Genomic DNA, 22639 nt, shown 5'->3' on the forward strand with positions numbered 1-22639 from the left:
CAAGTGCCACCTCAGTTCTCTGCCTGGGAGGTCAGAATAACGAGGACTTACAGTAAGCTCCATAGTGATCTTGGGTTCCTTCAACTCAGGTCATTGGTGCTCCCTCGGCTGCAGTCAGAGGTGGCTCTAAAGAGAGTGCAGGGCTGGGGAGCACTCCTCACTTGGCCTCAAGTGGCACCGAAAAATCTCCATGAGCTCTGGGGTGAGGCAGGTCAGGGCACCATGGTACATGCACGACTCTTCCAGGATGCCACATGTAATACCCTCTTTCCCCCTTACCCGAGTGCTCCCACATTTCGTGCTGCAAGTGATGAGCAGAAGCAGCCAGACGTGCTGACGCTACCCAGGGCACCCCAGAACGCTGCTGGAGCTGCTCTGGCTGGAAGCAGCTGAACTCCAAATGCACTGTTTGTCCCCATGTCACCTCTTAGATAATTTCACATTCTTCTAAGTGAACAAAGAGATTAATTAAAGCTGTGACGGGTGAGCACACCTCAGTTTGTGGGTGGTATGGTTGCAGAAGGAGATTAGGGTGACAAACTGTCAGCCACAGACAAACAGCACGTGGGCTCACTGGCACCAGGACACAAACCATCCTCCTTCAGCCCCCAGACACACTTGTCACAGGTTATCCTCTCCCGCTGGCAACTTGGCCAGTCCCAAAGCCTCCCCTAGTTCTCAGGGGCTGCAGCCGTTCTGAATTTCACCCCAAATTGGGCACAGAGAACTGACAGAGTCTGCAGGAGCACTGCTGCAAAGCCACACCGTGATGGTGACACCTGGTAAAGCTGCACTGACACGGTGACACCTGGCACAGCCACACTGCCTGCCCCACTCTCTGCTCTGCACTCCGCTCACTGCAGTGCTTTGCTTTGTGGATCAGCTCCAGTATTAACTCCTTCCTGATCTGCCCCAGGGCAGCTGGAGTCCGCCCGTTTCCATCAGGTAATTGTTAGAACAGCATGTAATTAGAGGCTTAACCGTCCCCTTCATTTTCCAGCTGGAGCCGTGAGGGTCTTCAGCTGCATTATTTGGACTGTTAAATACATAAGGAAATATGATCTATTCAGGACCTTGAGATCCCTCCAGTTCTATCACCCAGTGACTCCAGCAAGAATAGAAAATGCCAAAGGGCGTTGCAGTATTACAGTGCCGTAAACATCTCCACGCACAGCATACAACACGGAAACCCACCCTTAAGCTCCAATAATCCTCAAAGGCGAAAACGCCCGCGAGGCATTGCCCGACGGTGCCGGAGAGCACAGCAAAGCTCACACACAGCCGCACAGCCCGGCCCCTGCCCCCCGAGCCACCGCCATCTAGCGACCGGCACCGGGCCGCCCACGGAGGTGCCGCTGTCTCGCGGGGCTCTGCGCATCATCCCGGCTTGGGCGGCCCTGTGAGCAACGCACGGCTCCGCTGCGGGGCTGCGGGGCTCGGCGGGACGTCCTTCCTCTCCTGCTGCTCTGGGAAGGGATGGTTACACGCGCGGGGGCTGAAAATATCCCTGATGGGATAAGAGCTCTTCGTTGAATCGCACCGCGCCCGGAGAGCCGCAGCTCCGCGCAGTGACCGCCAGGGGGCGGCAGAGCGCCGCGGGGCGGGGGGGGCACCTGCGCAGGCTGTGCCCCAAAGTGCTGGGGGGCACCGGGTGCGTGTCTGCGGACACGCGAGATACACAACGCTTCTCGTGCAGACGCTGACAGGGCTGGGCAGAGCTCCCCGAGTGTGTGTGGGACGCTGCTGTGCAGAGAGGACAGCCGGACTCACTTTGGTGCCCGGACAAAGCCAGAAATGTATTCGCTTCGAAGCGCAGCTCCGCGGGATGCAGTCACCACCGCGCGTGGGGCGGCCCGGCTCCGTGCAGCACACGCACTGCTCAGCAATCGGCAGCAAAACGCTCGGCCAAGTCAGGGGCATGTCCACAAACCTGGGTGGGAGCCCTCTAAAACCCACCGGCAAAGATCAGCAACAAAGCTTCTCATAGGGAATAGTCACAAAAGCAGTAAAAGAGTCCCCCCCCCAAACTTCCTCAGAAACCCTGCATTAGGAACGGGAGATTTTAACTCTTCCCCCCAACTCAGCTGTGTGCAGAGAGCGGCAGAGGGCTGCAGAGCACTCTGCTTTGTGCTGCCGGGGTCAGCGTGCCTGGTGCAGCCAGGCACACAGTGCAGGGCACACAGCTCCCCCCAGTTCCCCCAAGCTCCCCCCAGCTCCCCCCCCAGTTCCCCCCAAGCTCCCCCCAGCTCCCCCCCAGCTCCCCCCAGCTCCCCCCAAGCTCTCCCCAGCTCCCCCCAGCTCCCCCCCAGCTCCCCCCCAGTTCCCCCCAGTTCCCCCCAGCTGCCCCCCAGCCCTGCTCTGCACGGCTGCGCACGGCAGTTTGCACAGCTCCTTTTCCCCGTTAAAGTGCTGACTTCATCCCTGCCGCTTTCCACCCGGAGCTGCATACCAGAGGACCTTTCTCAAAGCGCCCTGCGGGCAGCGCTGCGGCTCCGATGTCACCCACGCGTGGGTGCTGGGTTTCTCCCTCTGCTGGCGCTCCTCCGGAGGAAGCAGCTCTTTCCCCGCGGGGCCCAACGGGTTCAGGGCCAGGTGGTTTGGGTGGAAGGCACACAGTGTGCAGGTGCTGCCCTGCAGCGCTGCAGGAGTGATGCACGGAGCAGAGCTGCCGCTCTCCGGCTGCTGCTGCCAACTGTGCACAGTTAAACCACTGCCAAAGATGTGATGGACCCAAACGAATCAGAATACCACCACCAACAGCAACAGAGGAAGCTCACATTCATTTTCTTTTCAAAAGCTTTTAATAGGACACATTTGTTTTTGTCATTTGTAAAGATTTACACTCATTTTTTGTCTTTTCTCTTTTTTTGTAAAAAGGAACATTTGAACCCAGTTTTGCCCACCTCTCGTCGCCCTCGATTTGGCCTGTATTCCTGATACAGCATGACACTGTAGTGCCTGTTACATACAGAGTTCAGTCAGACACACTGGGTTGTTGGACGCTGCGACGGAGCCGTGCCTGCTCCCATCACCTCGTGGAATAGTGCACGTGGGTTACGACAGCCAGAGGGGTGGAAAAGGGGGGACGGGGGCATGGCCTAATTTACAACCACAACACTTCTGTTCTCTCTCGGCTTTTCCTCGAACACACCTCGTGCTGAGTGCAATCCACAGAAGTCAAAAACAGTGTTCTCCTCACCCTCCTCCAAAATCCCTCGATACGAACGGCCCGGAACCAAGCTGGGAAAGCCAGCCCTGCGTGCCAGGGGCTGCAAGAACGGCGCTGGCGTTTCTCCAGACACGGTCTGTGTTCCCTCCCGGGTCAGCCTGGCAGTGGCAGAACGTCCTCCCTCCCATCTACAGTAAATCCACAGTATAAAGTGCTGGTGTGCGTGAGTGAGCTGGATAGCAATGAGACCACTTCGCCACCGACACGGGCTGAGCTCTGGGGGTGGGTGCTTTGTATCAGAACAGCTCTCAAACAGCGACAGCACTGCGACACCGCAGAGCATCAGCTTAGCAACGTGCATCTACCCGTGCCCCGGCAGCGGGCTCTGCGACCCGGCACGCAGCTCTGGCTCCAGGCCCGGGAAAAGCAACGTGTAGGTAGAGCTGCTCCTGCTCCCAAGATGCTACGCAGACTTTTAACAATTTCTCTATAGATTTCTACAAAAATATAAAAAAATCTATCAACATAAACCACTCTACAGAATTCCTGTGGATTTTGTACATTTTGCTTAAAAAAAGTCAAATTCTATAAAACCCCCCCGCAGGTATTTAAAATTCTCCGAAGATTATTGCACGCACCGCAGTACATCTGCATCCGCTTTTCAAAAGGGCGCCTAGGAAAGCTTGCCTGGTTTAGAAAACTATTTTACACGGATTGCTCGTCCTGATCGCGCCGTCACGCAGTGCTTCTGCTGGCTGCTCTTCACTGAATGTTCACGTGCGACGTAAACTTTTTGCTGCTCACACCAACTCTGTCTGTGGGTGAAAGCCCGGAGCTCGGGCACGGCACGGCCCCGGTGCTGGAGCGTTGGAGCCGCGTGCTGGGGTCAGTGCCACATCGCAGAGGGACGGTGGCATCGCCGCGGTGCTTTGCGCACACTCGTGTGGCTCAGGAGCAGGGTCAGCGATGTCATACTTCCCCAAATTAATTAGTAAACGTGAAGGGAAAAGCCTCTGCTTGGTAGGAGCATAAGACCATAAAGGAGATTAAGAATATTTCCCAGGCTTAGCGCACTGTAATTCCATTATTTCCTTCGGTGTGATCTGGGGAAGAACTGATGAGAAAGGTTTGGAGTCACTGCTCGAAGTGGGTTTTGCTCTGGGTGGGGCCATGCAGACCGAGGGGGTCCTCTGTGTGTTCCCACAGCACAGAGGGGGAACTGCCCCGGCCGAGAACTGCTCCGACCGCAGTGCTGAGCGTGCATCCCCAGCCCCGTGCTGAGCTCCTGGCCGCAGGCCGGCCCCACGCACATTGCTTGCAGAGCAATGTTCCTCCAGTGGATGCAAAGGAGCTCGGGCCCGACTCGGGCTGCTGTGTGCTGTGTGCCCTTCTGCCTGTGCCTGTCCTGGGGGCGGTGCGGATGCACACAGTCGTAATGGATCTTCTCACTGCACTACAAACTCCAGACTGGCAGAGCTGGCACAGATCCTCCCATGCTCATGCTGGTCTACGGACAGGAGCTAGCAAAGCCTCGCCCATGCACGCCGTCCGAAGCCTGCGACTGTTCTGTACTTACAGCCATGCCTTCTTGGCCCTATTTAGCCTACGCCTTAACCCCATTTGGGAGGCTCCACGTCTGCCTCCTGTCAGCCCTGTGAGGAGCAGGGTGAGGTGCGCGGGGCAGCCCTGTGGCCTCGGGCTCTGTCTGCTCCTGTGGATGGCTCTGCCCTGAGCACAGAATGAACCGCTCACTTCGGGGATGGCTGATGCTGAGGATGGGCTGTGAAGGACGTGGCTTCCATTGCCGCACTTTGCATCACGAAATTGCTGCTTAAGGACTTTGCTCGACTGGAAATAAAACTACCGTCAGGTCCTTCGCGTGAATTAACTCCAGCAGTGATAGGAAAAACTTGACTTTTACTGAAAACCAGCACACACTCCAGTACCTACAAGACCTCCTCCTTACACGCACTCTGTAAAACAACATGCAAACTGCAGTAGGCCTTGATTCTGTTCAACACAGAAGCCCAACAGCAATTTTAAAGGACGAAAATACCACTGCGCTCCGCACGGCTCTCGGTGGGCACTGTGCAAAGGGGCAGCTCCCCACGGGCAGTGGGCTCCACAGCACTGGGCAGTGCTGCAGAACCGCCCTCCGTCGGCCACCACAGGCGGTTGCTGCCTGGCCTTCCAAGGCAAGCGATAGGAAAACGATTGCTGACGGGATCCCGTGAGTCACCAGCAGATGATCTGGAATGTTCCACGTCAGCGTGGTGGAGCACTCACGGACAGCTCCGCCGGCGCTGCACTCCCAGCCCTCAGTCGCACGTCAGCGTGTCGCACGCTCCTGCTTTTGTGCACTTGCTTTTCCTCTGGATGCTGATTTTATGCAAGACTGGAACTTTATTTTGTTAGAAAAGAACGCTGCCGCACTTCTGTATTTCCCAGAAAATGACTGAAGTCCAAGGGGAGAAATAAATTACATTAAATAATTCTTATTTACTGCTGACTGTGGGATACGCATCCTCTGTAATGCACTAATTGGCTACATCTTGTGCTTCGCAAAACAACGAAACCCAAACGGAACTCAACGGAAAAAGAGAAGGGATTAAATATATATTCTTAAGGTTAAAATGTTCATAAAAACCGACTTTATCTCAGAAATATTCTGAGAGACATAAAATAGAGCAAAATCAAACGAGTCTTTAGTCACAAAATGTACTACATCCCGCAATACTAGATTCAATTAATTTAATAAAATATAATATACATATAGATTCTGCACATTGTATTGCTTTTACCTAAGCAGAACGTATGCTTAAGTAAGCGTGATATAGGTTAACCTCTCTTAACCAGCTGGTTCTGTGATCCTTCTTTGGAAATATTTTACCCAGTGCCATTTTGGAGTACAGTTTGTTTGCTTTTTTTTTTTTTTTTTTTTTCCTTTTTCTATTACATGAAAGGAAGAAAACGTTTGGCACCAACAGAAAATAAGTCAGGGCTCCATTTCATTCTGATCAAAGGAAAAGCTAGGAAGCGTCAACAAGTCTTTCTTTGGGGCAGGAGGTGCTGACGTGCTGTCTGGAAGCAACGAATCCCCGATATCCACCGAGTCCTTGGAATCGCAGGACGGAGCACGCCGCCTCAGGCAGGTATCTCCTCTGGCAGGTGAGATGCTGTGAGGTCCTCTGGGTAGCAAGCCCTGTTCGCTGGGTGGCTCTATAGATATACACGGAGGACTCAGCTTTTTCTTCTGCCGTGTTCCTTGCAAGCCTTCCATTTCACTTACCACCTGACTTATGAAGCCAGAAGAGCTCGATGTGGAATGGTGCTGAGGGCTGTTTTCCATCGAGCAAATTTCTATCGAATGTCTCCTTTGATCGTCTAACCAAGAGGGTGGCTTTTTTAGAAGACCTTGGGTGTCTACGCTGTGGTATTTCTTCAGGTCCTTCAACGTAACGCTGCCGGTATTGCCGATGTTCCTCTTAGGAGTGAGAGGCTGCGCCTCTGAACAGGCACTCGAGGCTGTGCAAGTTTCGGAAGGGAAAGGCTCCGAGGAGCTGTTTGTTTCAGACACTTCTTGGTCCATTGAGTCTCCAGGTGTCTCCTGATGAGAGTCCGCACAAGCACACGATGCCAGTGCCTGCTTTGAAATATTATACTGATTGTGGGAATGCTGCTGCGTATGAACGCTCGCCCGGCTCCACGCAGCCAAATCTGCTCCTTCTGAAGGGGTCAGAGCCACTGCTGACTCCTCCTGGGGCACGTCTGGGTGGGAGGGCTCGCTCACCTCGGCGTGGAGGTTCTCCTTGCTGTCTGAAGAGTCGTTCCTTATGGCCATCTGCACGGAGCGCACGGGAGTCGGGAGGAGGGGAGTTGCCAGATGGGAGAGACAGACCAAACAAAGGTTAGAACAGGCAAGGCACAATATTCATGGGGCATGCAGCTCTGCTGGGGTACCCGTGGACCCATTGGGTCCTACAGCTCGGCCTGCGCTGTGGGCTCTAGAGCTTCCCACAGTGATCTGTGGGCTTATCCCTGCGTAAGTGAGAGCAGAATTTCACCCCTCATTCTTCGTAAGTGGTTGACCTTTATCTTTCTTCTGGAAGGATGGAGAAGTGCAGAACAGAATGTCCCCACCCGAACTCGGACACACTCTGGTTATCCAAAGATGAGGGTCTATGGCAAACACCTTTGAAATCTCAGGGGCACAAGTAGGAGTGGGAGAGGGAAGACGTGCAAGGGAACCTGTGCGTTCCTCTCTCTAGCTCAAGTGATGCTGAGGGCGTGGAGAAGATCCCCAAAGCCACCGACACCAGAGCAGCCACATCTATGCCCACCCCAGGGTGACAGCCCATCCCTGCCTTTGGGACAGCCTTGTCCCGTGCTAGCATTACGACTCTGCACCATCTTAGACAGGGGAGCTTGAAGAGAGACGTGGAAGCTGGACTAGAGCATCTGTAATTGCTTCCACCTATTCTGGCGGCCCAGGCTTCCTCAGACACATTTAAACTTGGCCGCTCTGAGCCACACGCAGCATCGGTGCGTGCTGGCCAAGGGTGCCTATGGCATGGTTTGAAGGCTTTGTCGTTCTGCTGCACTGCATCCCTTGCCAAAAAGGATTATAAATCAGCCCCATTAACTGGCCCTTAAAGGCAGTGTCTCGGCTCAAGAAGATTCTTAAATTATCTTAAAGATTAAAATCTTCATCAAGAAATTTGGAGGAAATGCATCCAGCTGGTCTCAGTTCTTTAGAGAAGCGTAAGGAGACGAAATCCCTCATTTTAAGGAATGCTTTCCTGACAAATTGCCCCCAGAATGATCTCGGGGTTTTTATAAAAGCTGTCCCACGAGGATCACTGGAGCCAAATGATCTCTATTCAGGCAAAGCTCCCATCAGCTGCAGCACACACATACGTGCACACAGACACCAGCACTGCTGTCACACTGCGCCGTGCCCTCCTTTGATGTCTGTGAGAGGGGAGAGAACCCTGAGTGTGGCAACCGACTTTGTCCAAGGGCAGCTGATAATCCCTCCCAGTTAAAATGCTGCAGCATCATGCTGGTAACTAACCACACTGGAGAGCAGAGCTCGTTCTGGCCTCGTTGGTGCCACCAACTTTAGGGGGAATTCAGGGAGCAGGATCCACATTCATACCCTGAGAAGGGACACGGAGCACCAAACTGTAGAACACGACAGCAAGAAGTAATTCTTGTCATTACTTTTGCTCGTACACCAACCTGTGCTCACACAAAGGGCAGTGTCAGATACAGGCCTCTGTGGTTGCTGTCAGCGGTAACTGCTGCTGGAAGTGTTCTACTGGTTTCCTTCACAACAAAAGGACCCTATGCCATCCCACTGGTGTGTCCACATCTGGTGGGGGTTACACCATGGGCACACAGTCCCGGAGCCAGAAAATCGATGTAGTTTTAGGTTCAGGTTGAATTCCCCTGGAGAACAACATCTGTGCAATGCCAAGGAGCACATTCCTTGCGGGAGCTCGGCTCAGTGTCCGCCCAAAGCATCTCATCCTCTCAGCTTCATCTGTGAGTGCATCGCTAATTGTCAAACATCCCAGAGTCTAATCGGCGTGTTTCTGTGGGGACTGTCCACCCTACAGCAGGGTGAAGGGGAAGGGAGCTTAAGCACACGTGTCAATGGTGGAGGAAAGTGCATGGACCAGGGATGTGGTGGACAAGATTTATCTAAGCGCAAATTTAGGATAGGAGAGGGGACAATGGGGAAGGGAGGGGAGAGAAAAACAAAAAAGAAAAGAATGAAAATCTGAATTACATGCAATATGTGTAACAGTAAGGAAAAATGGGTACTGGAAATCAAAATGCTTTACTGGCTTGAGCTACAGAGACATGCCAGCAGCACATCAGTGCAGGCAGCAACAGGTGCCAAGCAGGAGCATCTGAGCAAGCACAGCTGCTCTGAGCATCACGGGGAGAGTTTGCTTCTTTGGAGACCAAGTTTCATGGTGGTTGTCCAACTAGATTACAATTAACTCCAACAGAAATGAAGTCCTGTTGCCAGAACCCACTTTAGTTCCATTAACGGTGCTCCATGAGAGCAAACCCAAGGCAACACCTCACAAGTGTTCAGGGGATGTGGATGGCCCGCAGACCATGCCTGCTCACCACCCAGAGCTCACCACCCAAAGCTTTTTTCTTCCTGAGAGGTCACTCCAAGAACATGCTGCATGAGCAGGGAGAGGAGGGAGGGGTATAAATTAATCTAAATGTATGAAAGGGTTGAGAAGGAGAAGCCTTCAGAAAAGTGAACAAAATTAGGCTGAGAAAGTAATTTGTTCTAGAGAGATCAATTGAAAAAGATGGGTCTGTTATCCATTAGAAAGTGAGAGAGAGTGGTTATGAACTGGAATCATGACATCAATTAGTTTCCCTATTAGCAGTGACTGGGGGAGCCAGCCAGCCCTCCACAGACGAATACATGCTAGGAATTTCTTATGTCAATTTAGTATTACAGACTAATGTAATTGTTAACCTTGGTACTTTGCATTCATTTTTAGAGCTTAATGAATCAACTGTCTAATTTGTCAGTGTTGATTAAAAGATGAAAGAAGTGGGAACGTTTCCATGCAGTAAGGAATTTACTTTGGACGAAATAAAGATGATGTCTTCTGCGTATATAAAATCTGACGCAGAACTGCAGTATAAAGCAGAGTGATGGAATCAGATGTAGCTCCAGCCTGACCCAACAGCACAATGAAATGTTCTAAGATGTGAGAGTGAAGCACAAGTGTACGTACTCTACTAAAAAGGATAAACGTGAACTCGTGTTTCCAATCAGCCAGACTGCAATCTGTGATGAGATCTCTCAGATCTTTGGTTGAATCAGAACTTAAATCAATGCCAGGCAAAATAACCGAGATAAAACCAGTCACAAAATAGAGTAAGTTCTGTTCTGCGTATACTCAACCTTTTCAAAAGCACGAAGGGGATTTGAAAGGATCCTAAGTTTCAGCTCCCACTGCAAAAACAATGTGCTTTCCATGGTGGTTTTGCACGCAGCGTGGTGCCCTGCAAGCAGTTTCCCCCTTTCGAGAAATGAGAGGAGTGAGGGGAAGGGCGGCCCGGGATGGAGTGTGCAGTCACCGTGTCCTTCCAAGCACTGAGAAAATCACAGCGGTTAAGAATTAGTTCCTTAACCCCAACGAGCCCCTGGGGAGCGTTTGGCTGTGGTTATGAGGAGACCCAAAGAAATGAAGTGCGAATGCCGCCGAGAGCCTTCAGGCACTTGGCCAGAGGAGATGATACACAGTGCACACATTCTTTGGAGGCTCCTGGATGGCTTTCAGATCCAAACCCATCAACCTTCCTGTTATTTCTGCGGGAGAATTACAGTTCTCCAGAGGTTTCTCCGTGAACCCCTCCTTGAATCTCAATCGTGGGTAACCTGGAAACGCAGCAATGCGAGACCCCAGCAGGCAGTGTGCTGCTTACCTGTCTGCGGAGCATCCGCTCGGCGGAAGGGGAGCGCACCGGGGAGCACAGCGGGGCTCTGCTCTCCCTGCCCTGTGGCTCCTGAGCTCTCACGTGGTGGAAATGGCCCTTTGGAATTTGCAGGAGAGAGCTGGTGTCTGCTGGCTGCGACTGCACCGACGCCTTTGAACCTGGAGAGAGGAAGAAGAGGGAGGAGTGTGACTGCAGCCCCATCTCAGGGACCTGTCAGAGGAAAGCCCTTTGCGCCTCGGAGCAGACAGGCACAGCAAGGGCACTGAATTCAGCAAGCAGCTCTTCATGGTTGGAAAAAACTTCCACCTACTAATAAATTCTTCCAAAATAGTCTATTATTTCATTTTTCTTGGCGTTCTCCCCCGATCCAGCTGGGACCAGCTCCCGTAAAGAACAGATGATGAACGAGAAGTTCATCTGGAATGGCAACGTCCATATCCCTGCTTAAGGGCCAGCGACTCCGCAGGCACCGCGCACCCCAGCCCTGCAGGGATGTGCCCTCAGAGGTTCTGGAAAGGACATCCCCATACCCGAGCACACGCAGAGGTCGCCTGCAGTGATCCCAACACCACACACACATGCTGGGACTCACGTGGCAGTGAACCAACCTGGCAGCACTCAAGGCTGGCTTTACAGAGCAGCCCCAGAGAGGGAAACGCGTACTCTGCAGCCTCTTGCTGACCCTTGGTGGTTGCTGGCTACTTCTTCTGAAAGGGCTGCAGCTCTGCGAGCTCCCCCCCACAGCCTCAACATTTTTCAAAACAATCCATTTAACCTGGACCAAATCCCAGAGAATCTCATTTGTCCTGGAATCTTTCCCAGAACAACAGCCCCATTACGAAGGAGTATTCAAACAAATACCTCCTGCAAGCGCCAGTGTTTCTGACAACAAAACCTTTCTCAGCTTGAAATATTGTGGCTCAGTTGTGAAGATTTATTAGAGGCGACTGGCACCTTTCGCTGCCTTCACAGCACTTTACAATATTACAAACCGTGACCAGGTGGGCTGACGTGCCCCGTCCCGGCAGCGGTGACATTGCAGGGGGAACAGGACGATACGCAGCACTGAGGTTTGGGCACCATACCCAACTCTGAGCACTTGGGCCCCATTCAGGCAACTGGAACTTCACCAGTGGCACAAAAACAAAAAAGCTTTGAGTGCTCAGCAGAGTTGTGATTTAACACATCAGCGTTACCTTCCCAAAGTACTGCCCTACATGTTGGTGGAGCTGCTTTTTTGGATGGGTGCACACAGGGACAGTGCCTGACCTGGCAAGCTGGGGCTGCCAGAGGGATGGTGGAAGCTGGGAAATGCCACCTTGAAATGGGACCCAGAAATTACCCACTTTTTGCTCTCGACATAGTTCTTGCTCTAGACAGGATGAACGTGTCCAAATTAAGGCTCAGTGGAGCAGCACTGGGAACTCCCTCTGCAGCAAACAGGGTTTTCTGTATGGCCAGGGTCTGTAACGGGAATTCCTTGGCTGTTACAGAGCCATACCTGCCAGCTCCACCAAACATAACAGGAGCTCTGCATTTGCTTCCAGTGGGATTTGACCAGGATTTCAGCTTTTATTTTTGCATGATGTACAAACAGATTCCTCAAAGGATAGCACTTGACCTTGAAAAGCGTGTGCTGTGGCAGTGACTCCTCACAACTCCAGATTCAGTTTCCCCCTTTGTGTCCACATTTTCTGCTGTTCAACAGCCGCTATTCATCCGAGTTCCCATTACTATGCAAATTTCAACATCTTATTTCTAATCTGCTCAAATCTCCCAGCATTCTGAACAGGGCTGAAATGAAGTTCTGCTTACGGGCTTTCCAACACTACTTGTAAAAACTTCTCTGTCTTATCTGTGACAGATGTGCGAATCGATGGCCTGCCAGGAGCGAGGCCGAGGGCAGCCCCCGCCGCTGGAGCTGCAGCCACAGGTACACACAGCCCTCCGTGTGCCCACACAGCAACCTGCAGCACGCTGTGTCTAAGAATACCTCCGTTTGTCTCCAAGGTGTGCACCCCAACCACGTACAAGGATGACCCTACACCCCCCCATCCGCTGCGGATCTCACACTGAGGTCTCGCTCCATTCAGCACTCTTATATTCGTTTTACAGCCACTGAGAGACACCGTTTTCCCTTCTTTCACAGATGCTCCCGTGCAGAGCTTCCAGAGCCTGCTGCAACGGGCACTGCTGCAACGGGCACTGCTGCAACGGGCACTGCTGCAACGGGCACTGCTGCAACGGGCACTGCTACGACGGGCACTGCTGCGACGGGCACTGCTGCAGACAAGCACACGGATGTACCGCTCTGCGGGGGCTTCTGTCCAGAGGATGCAGACAGAGCTCGGGCGGTGCCAACAAGCTCAGCCATCCCATGGCTCTCTGTAAGCTCTGCAGAGCTACTCCACAGGTTCAGACGCCCAGATGTGAAAACAGAGCCCGGTTTGGTGCCGCCGAGCTTGGAAAGCCCCATCCCACTGTGAGCCCACATCCGTACCTGAGTGCGCCTTGTGCTGGGCCGGGTTCCCGTGGTGCAGGGAGGCAGCGCCGGGCCGGGAGCACGGCTGGGACGTGTGGAACATGTAGCTGTCGTTGGGCAAGGAGTGCGTGCGACCCACCGACGGCTTCCTGACGCTCAGCAGGTCCTGGCCGGGGGACAGTGCCAATGCTGCGTCCCTGCAGCGCAGCTCAGCCTACGGAGAGAGGCAGTGAGGGAGCAGGAAGGCTGTGCCGCCGCAGGCGTGCCCAGAGATGCAAGCGACAGCCATTGCAACCATGTGGCACGATGGGCATGCACATCGCCAGGATGTACGGGTGGCACAAATGGAGCTACCGGGAAGCTAAACCCCTCCTTCGCACTGTTGGGAAATTGTCACACGGAATGGACCACAAAAACAGAGGAAGCAACACTGCAGGAGTAAACCATGACTATTTCGGGGGTGTGAAGAAGGCATCATGCCTCAAGGCCAGCGGTAGATTCATGCTTTGTGTAACTTTGATCTTCTGCAGTAACAGTAAGGCTGTCTCTGAGTGCCCTCACCTGCAAGCCAGGCTTTTGCAAAGGTGAGCAGTTTCCTCTCCTAGCAAAAGACAAAATCAACAAAGCAAAGCCCCACCAGAAGGAGCTTACAGAGGATGTCCTCTATTCTGGCTGCCAGCACCATTTCATCGGTTCTCTTCTCACACAATGAATAACTAAACCCATTTCAATGCAACAGATATCTAAACCTACTGTCCTGGGGTTAAAGCTGTTAGAATTAGAAGGGATCTAATAGGAGCAGAGGTTATTGTGTATGTGTTGACTGTGGAGTCTTTATAGCCACAGAGACTCTTGGAGGAGGCAGCACCAGATGCGATATGGAATGAGCTCGAATTCGGGTGTGATTTCATAAGGAAATACATCTCCATCCATTCTTGTGTGTGACAGTTAGCAAAAATGGAAGTAAAGCCAGCTTCCCTATACAGCTCTACCAGAGCAATTATCCTTAAAAGGTTTCCTATGAGAGCCAGAGAAATCAGATGTGACACTGTGGTTAATACAGCGCATTGCTGAGCGCTTCTGGAAAAACTCGGACCTGATTTTCTGACAATCCTTCACCCAGTGCATTGGCAGTTTATCTGAAAGCAGCACTCTAAGATCATTTTTTCCCATTTTTTCCCTCTGGCCGTAAAAATAAAACTTCGCTGCACCATTTCATTTGCACAAAACACATAACGAGATTAAATGGACTAAAAAAATAAAAAGGAGGGACAAAGAAGAGAAGAAAAGAAAAATAAACAAAGGGCACTGGAAAAGTGAACGATGGACACAGGTCTGCACTGCCCCGCAGTGCTTCCACGGGGACCCGGCTGCGAGGCACAGCCCCACGCTGCAGCTGACGCCGCGAGCCCTCTCTGCTCCTCCTGCCTCCCCATAAGAGCCGTGTTTAGCTTCAAACCGCTTCACTTAGAGCAAAAACTTGAGAATTTGGATTCGAGATCCCGGCCAAACCCAGCGTGTAAGCGGTCATCCCACTGCACAACACCCGCCTCTGCTGCTCCCCAGGGCAACCTCAGGCTGAGCTTCACGACCTCCACTGGAAACGGCTGAAAAGCGATGGTCCCAGGGCAGCTGCAGGCAGCGGGGGGAGCTGGCGGTTTGGTTCATGGGCAGTTTTGACCAACGTGCTGCTTTGGCTTCGCTGGAAGGCGAAGCTGAAGTTTCCACGAACCAAAAACTCAAAAAAAAAAATCCCAAACCAAACCTATTCTGAGTCAAACCAAACATTCTGCCCGAGGTGTTGGTCAGCTAAAGCTGTGCTGAAGGGAAGGATAAGAACACCAAAAAAGTGAACACGCTTTAACAGAAGCGTGCAGGAGTTTGGGAAGGTGCTCTGAGCACAGCACTGCGCGGCGCTGACGGAGTCAGCACACACGTGGCTCCCCCTCATCTGCCCTTCTTTCCCTTTTGCTGAGGAAGGCATCTCTCCTGGCCGCATCCTCGAGACCTTTCCTGATGTCCTGCTGTTCTCCCCCAGGACTCGAACGGGCATCTCCTCTCTCAGCCTCTCCAAACCGACTGCTTTTGGGGCAAAGTGCCCCACACGGAACTTTAAATGCAGTTTACAACGTCTTTTGCGCGTGGTGCCATGAAGCATGATGGGAAATATTGTCACGGTTTTAGAGGTGTTTCCCAAAGAAGTGCTAATTAGGATGACAACCAGCTAGAATGGCAGAGAAATTATCAACGACACAAACATCCAACAGCAGATACATGGACAACAACAAGGAAAACGAGAATGGCCCAAGAAATGTTGGAAGAGGAGTTATCGTACAGCAGAGGAAAAGCACTCGACCGCTACACAGCTAAAAATGTCTCATGTTTCAAAGAGGAGATGGTTGAGACAGGGTTCAAAATACTGGTTATTCCGTTCAGAAAGGCACAGAGCCAGCCCAGCTTTTTCCCTTTTCTCGGTGAGACGACTGCCATCACCCAAGCAGCAGCATCTCAGAGAGATCCCCGCCTGATATCTGCGAGGCACACAGCCTGGCCCAGCGGGGCTGCGCTGCTGAGACGAGGACCTCTCGCACGCAGCAGTCATTAGCTCGTGGTGTCTCCTCCACACAGCCTCACTGATTGGTTTCAGATGGAGGGGGAATTTCAACCTTGAGGCTTTCCAATGCATTTGTTGGACTATTTGTTTTACTTGCGGAAAGCGCATTGTTTTGCATACGACGCCTGTTCCTCTCGAGGAGCCAACTTTGTGGCCAAAGAGCCGTAACAGCCCACATCCCAACGGCACTGAGGGCAGCTCCTGCCGGGGAAGGCTGGTGCTACTGGGGCTGAAGCAGGAACCACGAGTGCCATTAGGCAGGAGTAGGAGAATGCAGTATTTCGAACCCTGCCAACATCAGACCGTACAGCGACCAGTGTATGTACATTGCTTTCCAGAGCATTAAGTAAATGTGTGTGAGTGTCATCAGGAAAAGAGTCATCCGTCAGAGCTAAGGACCAGGACTTTTCAGAGAGAATATCTGACGTCAGAGACAGAGCCTCCATCTCAGCTAGAGGGATCTGAAGGGAGAGATGATTAAGCATAAGAAACCAGGACACAAATCTTCAGAGAAAAAAGTATCATAATCTAAACACTTCTAGACACCAAAGCAATATCCCTGCGGTGGGAGCAGCTACATCATGCACATCGTTACCGGGGACAGAACATTAAAGAAACGGAATATAACAAAGAAACGACGAGAAGAGTGGAAATTCATACTTAAACTCTTACCGAGGGGCTGGGAGGGACTTTAAAGCCATACACTAATGCTAGCACTGCACGGTGTTGCTCTCCTGCCTTGGAGAAGTGGCAAAAGCAACGGTGCCTTCCTGCGGGTGGCATCCGTCCTCCCCTCGAGGGTTGGGCACAGGAGGCCGCACCACCCCCTGCCCTCCCCGCAGCATCCCACCCTGAGCTGCTGTGTGCTGGCACAGAGCCGTTCTGCAGGGGGGGCAGGGGGTGCCCTTCCTGTGCTCTGGGGAGGAGATGGAGACCTCGCTCCTCCACAGCGTGTGGGACATCCATGAACTTCCTAACAGCGCAACACTGACAGTGAGAACCTTATGAGCGAGGACGTCGTGGTCGCCCGCAGCCTCCTGCCCAAAGGACACGTCTGGACACCCCAGGTAATTTCTTTTTGTTTCCCAGCTCTCCCTGAGCATTTTTGCCCCTACCCTCTATATTTGAAAAGACTTTCAGCAGCTGCGTGCTTTCCAGCAGAAAGCACAGAGGCCCAGACAGACTGAGCTTGAGTTGCCCAAGGGCAGGATTCCCTCACTATAAGAAATGGACATCTGTGGGCTGAGATAAAGCTGGTGATGAGCAAACTGTGAGCGGCCGTGATAAGCCTCCGGCCAGAGCTTGGTGGGATGTGCTCCAGCAACGCATGAGAGATGCTCCGGAGCTCCTCCTGACTTCCTGTGGAGTCCCCAAAGAGGCAGCACTGGGGTGGCAGCAGTGTGGGGATGGTGATCCCAAATGGGGACAGCAGTGGTCACTGGGGCTGGGGGGGGGGAGGGGAGGGTGGGAGCTCTGTGCACCACTTTGCTTTCTGTGCCACTCCATCTCCTCTGGGAGCGTGACAAATGCTGCGAGCAGAAAAGCCAAAAGGTAAACAAAACAGCCATCCCTCTCCTGAAATGGGGTTTGAGGCAGCCAAAGCATTCGGTTGGAAACATTCAAATGATTTATAGGTTGGTTAATTGCAGCGAAAACTAAAAACTAAAAAAAAACCATGCACAAATCTAACTTAAATTTTAAAAAGGAAAAGTCACCGCAAACAGGAGTGCTATATTTTTTCATTACATAAAAATGTCAAAACAGGAGCCTGGTTTTGCTGCAGCAGCACTTTCTGCATGCACTGTTGTGACAGCAGCTTCCCCAGCAGCTCCCGGCCCTCCCCGCCACCCCCAGCGCTGCTCCATGCAGACCTGAGCCCGTTCCTTTCCTATAATGAACCTCCGAGGTGGAGTGCTGAGGAGCTACGTAAATAAGCACAGTGGTTTAGCAAGGAACTTCTACTATTTATAGCCAGAAAGAAATGAAGAAATACAGAATTTACTCAATTCCAAATGCAGAAAAAGGCATGCCTGAATTGTTGTTACGGCTGCCGCTGTGAGTAAGGGGAAATATTTGCTCTGAAGAACAGCATGCTTGGAAAAGAAGGATTTTTATTCTAAGTAAATGAAGGAGTCTTAAATGAGTACTACAGCCCCTGTTGGAGGAAGTGCTGGAGCGCACCGCTGCTGGAGGACATCACTGGGGCTGCCTCACCTCGGCACTCAGCACTGAGCAGACATCAGGACCTCATTCACACGGACCCACTTCCAAGAAACCTCTTTAGGAAAAGCATTGAAAACCAGATTTTGCTGTGGTGTAGGTGTGAGATGCAGAGATCACTTCCTGATCCCTCCCAGCTCAGCCTCTCCTCTGGACCAGCTCGTGCTGTCCTCCCCGCTCCGGGCAGGAGCAAGAAGCCAACACAAGAACCCCACCAGGGGGTGAAGGTGGGTGATGCATCTTCCCTACAATACTCAAGAGCAGCACATACAATGAAAAACTCCTCTCTGCACTGAAGACAGAAACTCAAAACTTGTGCTCTTCCACATGCATCAATATATACAGTAAGATCAGATATCACTTCAACTCCCACAGAACAATCCTTCCAAACCCCTGTGACTGCATTACACAAAGCAAAGAACTCGGACTCTCTATTAAAGGTCTCAGTGAAATCAAGTTTGGGTGGAGACTTTGCAGGAAAGAGGAATATTAACCTGGTTCTCAGAGTTGTAATAGTCGGGAGCAGGGAGGGCATAGTGATGGTACACAGAGCCTGACAGGTTGTCCATCAGCTTCAGCTCTCCTTCCAGAGACTCCTGGATCAGCAGGGATATGGTATCAAACAAGTGCCTTTCCTAGGAGGGGTGTGTGCATGCAGGAGGGGAGGGCCGACCAGGGAGAGGGACGGAGACAGAGAGAAAAAAGGACAGCGTGGAAAACCCAAACGAGTAAAAGGGAGAGAAAAAAAAATAATAAAACAGGATAGAAGGGAAAGAAGAAAAAAAGACAAACATTAATGGAGAACAGCAGTAACAAAGAGCGGGCGGGCAAGGTGCTGCAGAGAGGAGAGAACAGCGCAGTGAGGTCACGGCCGCAGTGACGCCTTGCTCTGATGTCACCACACCAGCTGCGATGGGGCACTGCGGGCTGAGGTCTGTGTGCCACAGGAGCACACTCTGAGCAGAGGGGACCTCACGTTGGACGCTGAGGTCACGCACACTGGAGTCACCTTGAGGGGGTGCTGAGCATCCTGCCCACAAAACGGCCGTGTCACCATCCCCAGTGCCACGCGTGGCCCGAAGTGCCCCGCAGTGTCTGCTCACAGCACAGACAGCAGAGCATGTGCAGGGGGGCACGGCATCCAGCTCTCACGGGTGCACACAATGGAATGAGGACTGCTGTTGCAGTCAGACAGCACACAGTGCAAAAATCCCAGGGACGAGGCAAGCAAAAGAGCATGCTGACCACGGTCCTTGCAGGGTCACGTCCTGGGAATTGTGTTCCTCTGCTGTCGTGCTCAGGCATCAGATTTGTCCTGAAGAGTTTGGCTGACACAATAAATAGTTGGAATGAAATCTCCGGGAGGTTTACAAAGGCTCTGCTTGGGTGAAAGAGCAAGAAAGATGCTCCAGAGAAGTCGAGCAGAATAAGCCCTTCCCAATGCCGCACTCAGGGGTGGGTGTAAGGGCTGCCAGCACCCTCACCGTGTCACCCTGCTGGTCTGCAATTTCCCTTCCTGCTGCACAGCAGTAGAGCTGAGGACAGTTTGCCAGTACTGTGCTCAACACGCACAGCAGCAGTTGGGGCATGTTATTTCTTCCTAGAGAATATAATGAGTCTGGATTTCCCCATATTGCCCTGAACTCCTCTCCTGTGTGCCAAGGAGCAGCTTTGGACTCCTTCTCCGACATCAGTGGCTCCTAATGGAACCAGAAATTGCCGGTAGCTTAGAAACTGAAACAAAGCTTAAGCAGAGATTTACTCTTTTTGCTCTTGGACTAAAAATCTTAAATGAGTTTTTCGTGCATGAAAATACTCATTAGTCCACCCCAGGCAGAGGCCAAGAAACGCCGTTGTGAAATCGTGATGTAATAAAAGCTAATGAGCTCTGCGTAGGGTTTAACCCAATTTGCCATCAGCTAAGACTGAAAAAAGGGCTGGAGCATTTTTCTTGCATAATTCCAGCTCCGCTCCCTCCCAGGGGACACGTCTGGGCCTTGACCCCTCCTCCCCATCCCTCGGACCGAGCTCCACGCAGACACGGTGCTCAGAGTGCTGCCCACTGCCGGGCTGTGTTTGCTGAGCCCCGGATTATCCCCCTCTTAAGAGAGTGTTTTTTCTTTTGAGCATGATAGCAGGGGTGGCTTTTAAATTGAGATTCTTTAAAACAAATTTAATACTTAAGCAAAGATTAGCCAAGTTCTGTTCCCCTTTTATGTTGCGGTTCGTGGCCGGCATTAGAAAAGCAAACTTATTATGCTCGCAATTTTGCTCTCACGAAGGGCCGAGCCCAGGCTCTGCACCAGAGCTAATTTGGAGTCAGCTCTGGACGTGGCAGCTCAGGCACATCTCCAGAACAAACCACAAAGCTCCGTGCACTGAGGTGGGCTGCAGCCCAGCCCCGTGCTTCCTCCTGGAGCGCCCCACAGAGCAGCGAGGAATGCAAGCCCAGAGCATGGCACACCTGCCCCTTCCCTGCCCCCTCGTGCACGCCTTCCCCGAGCAGAAACACAAGGTGACCCCTCTGCCCCCTCCAGCCAAGCTTCTCACCATAGGGTAAACTAACGAGAGCTGAGAATCCACCTTGAATTGCAGGGGATTGGGGCATCCACGGGGGCTCTCAGGCCTCTCGCAACCGACACCGCCCATCCACGTGAAGATGTCTGAGGGGCTGTGCTGGCCAGGGCTGATGGTCTTCATCTCCATCTCCAGTTCTGCCTCGAGCTCTGCCTCCTCCTTAGCCTCCTTGTTGCTCTCCTCCAGGTGCTTCATGAGCACGGCGATCACCACGTTCACCAGGACAAACTGGGCCGTCAGCACAAAGGAGACGAAGTAGATGGGCGAGATGACAGTGTTGTAGCAGGTGGACTCCTGGTCGCAGTCTCGCAGCGTGTCCTGGAAACAGGAGGAGAAGCCTGGTAAGAGTTAGCAGCCTCGCACTGTGCCGGGGGCTCAAGTTGGGCATTGGGAACAATTTCTTCCCCCAGCGAGCAGTGGTGCACCAGCACAGGCTGCCCAGGGAGCAGGAACAGCCCCGGGGTGCTCAGCACCGCAGGGACGTGGCTCTGAGGGCCGTGGTCAGAGCGGTGCTGGGGTGGGCTGAGGGGGGTGGACGCCCTCAGGGGGCTCTTCCAACCCAAACGGTTCTGCGATTCTCTCTTTCCGTGGGCCCCTCACCTTCATTATCCCGTTCCAGTTGTCCCCCGTGGAGACGCGGAACAGGGTGAGGAAGGCCATCCCGAAGTTGCGGAAGGTGGCGTGCCGGCCCAGCCCCTCGCAGGGGTGCGTGTCATCACACTCTGCGGGACAAAGCGCAGTCAGAGCCCGCTCACCCGGCGCCCACCCACTGCCACCAGCACGGGGCAGGGCAGCACTCACCCAGGTCACCAAAGAGCTCCACTCCAAGAGCTGCAAATATGAAAAACAACAACATGAAGAGAAGACCCAGATTGCCCACCTGGAAAGAGAAAAAGAAACGGGGGGAAAAAAAACACAAGAAAGAACATTCATTGATTTTTTTGTTCCAGACCTGTTTCTTGCTGTATTCTTTAATCCAAAACTTAAATTGCTTCAGGGGGAAAATGACCTCAATGTGAGGACTGTATCTCAGACTGTGCTTCGGAAGGGAAATGTGATTATCTAATGACAGCAGAGATAAAACGATTAGCATTCCTCTGCAACAAGACATCAGCCGTGGGCCGGAGGAGGTGCGGTGCCGTGCAGGGGGTTACCTGGGGCAGCGCTTGCATCACGGTGTCCAGCAGAGCTCTCATCCCTACAGCCATCTTCAGCAGCTTCAGCACTGCAGAAAACACAGTTTGCAATATGGTAACGGCAGCATTAGTAGAGAGGAGCAAACCCCATTCCTCTCACAGCAATGCGTTGTAGGAGGAGAAGTGTGAAATGATGGCAAGAGCTCTCCGCTAGCCACAATGGCTCCTGCCCTTTGACACGGCTCCCGGCTGCCTGGGTGCTGCTGAAGTCCTGCGCCTTGCAGCATCACCTGTGCTGAGAGGTGGGGGAAGCACTGCCGTTCTGCCTGGCTTTCCCCTCCCCTCTCATTGAGATGGCACTCTGGCACCCACTGGGAGCACAGGGCCACAGTGCTGGCTCCAGCAAGCGAGCCAGGTAATGAGTTAAGAGCAAAAGGCAAGTTCCCTTGCTATTCTGCTTTAAAGCTTGCAGTCAGGAGGAGCGGTGTCCCTCTGTGCCTCTCACACCACTGAGCACACTGGGTTTGCTCCCAGTGGGTTCTGAACCCAACAGAAGAGGTGACAGAGCATCGTTCCCCTGCACCACCACTGCTGGCCCCCCCTCCTTCTTCCCCTGCACTGGGCAGCTGTTTTCCAGCTCTGGGGCCACTTTCCCACTTTCATAGGCTGCCCACTTGCAAATGTGATTCACTGAATTACATCCCTTCCAGGATGCTGCATACCCAGTTTGAAAGCGTATATATTTTTAATTCTGAAAGGGATCCTGTGCACAGCAAAAACAGTTTTTCCCCCACCCCTTGAGACACATCAGCATTTCATTTCTTCCCCAATTCCCTCTTTGCTTAGAAGAGGGCCGCAATCACAGCAATTATGCCTCAGAGCACAACACTGCCCTTCAGGAGAGCCTGGCAGTGCTTTATTAAGAGCCTGAGTGCTCACATTTTGCATCTCCGTCATTT

At 52.6% G+C, this 22639-nt stretch overlaps 1 protein-coding gene across 1 annotated transcript in view; it reads right to left on the minus strand.

Annotated features, from left to right (window-relative positions):
• Positions 1 to 5256: 5256 nt before the first annotated feature.
• CACNA1G (calcium voltage-gated channel subunit alpha1 G) overlaps positions 5257 to 22639 on the minus strand; it is a 100476-nt gene continuing 83093 nt past the window's right edge. The window contains exons 32-40 of the mRNA XM_065735509.1: positions 21699 to 21769; positions 21346 to 21424; positions 21145 to 21266; positions 20518 to 20862; positions 18462 to 18602; positions 16074 to 16208; positions 13152 to 13347; positions 10640 to 10809; positions 5257 to 7010 (exon numbers count right to left, since the gene is read on the minus strand). Coding sequence (XP_065591581.1) covers positions 6165 to 7010; positions 10640 to 10809; positions 13152 to 13347; positions 16074 to 16208; positions 18462 to 18602; positions 20518 to 20862; positions 21145 to 21266; positions 21346 to 21424; positions 21699 to 21769 — 2105 coding nt within the window. The 3' untranslated portion in view covers positions 5257 to 6164. The remainder of the gene's footprint in view (positions 7011 to 10639; positions 10810 to 13151; positions 13348 to 16073; positions 16209 to 18461; positions 18603 to 20517; positions 20863 to 21144; positions 21267 to 21345; positions 21425 to 21698; positions 21770 to 22639) is intronic.

Source organism: Cyrtonyx montezumae, unplaced genomic scaffold, assembly GCF_038088225.1.
Source record: "Cyrtonyx montezumae isolate F1298 unplaced genomic scaffold, pur_monq_1.0 scaffold_19, whole genome shotgun sequence".
NCBI lineage: Eukaryota > Metazoa > Chordata > Aves > Galliformes > Odontophoridae > Cyrtonyx > Cyrtonyx montezumae.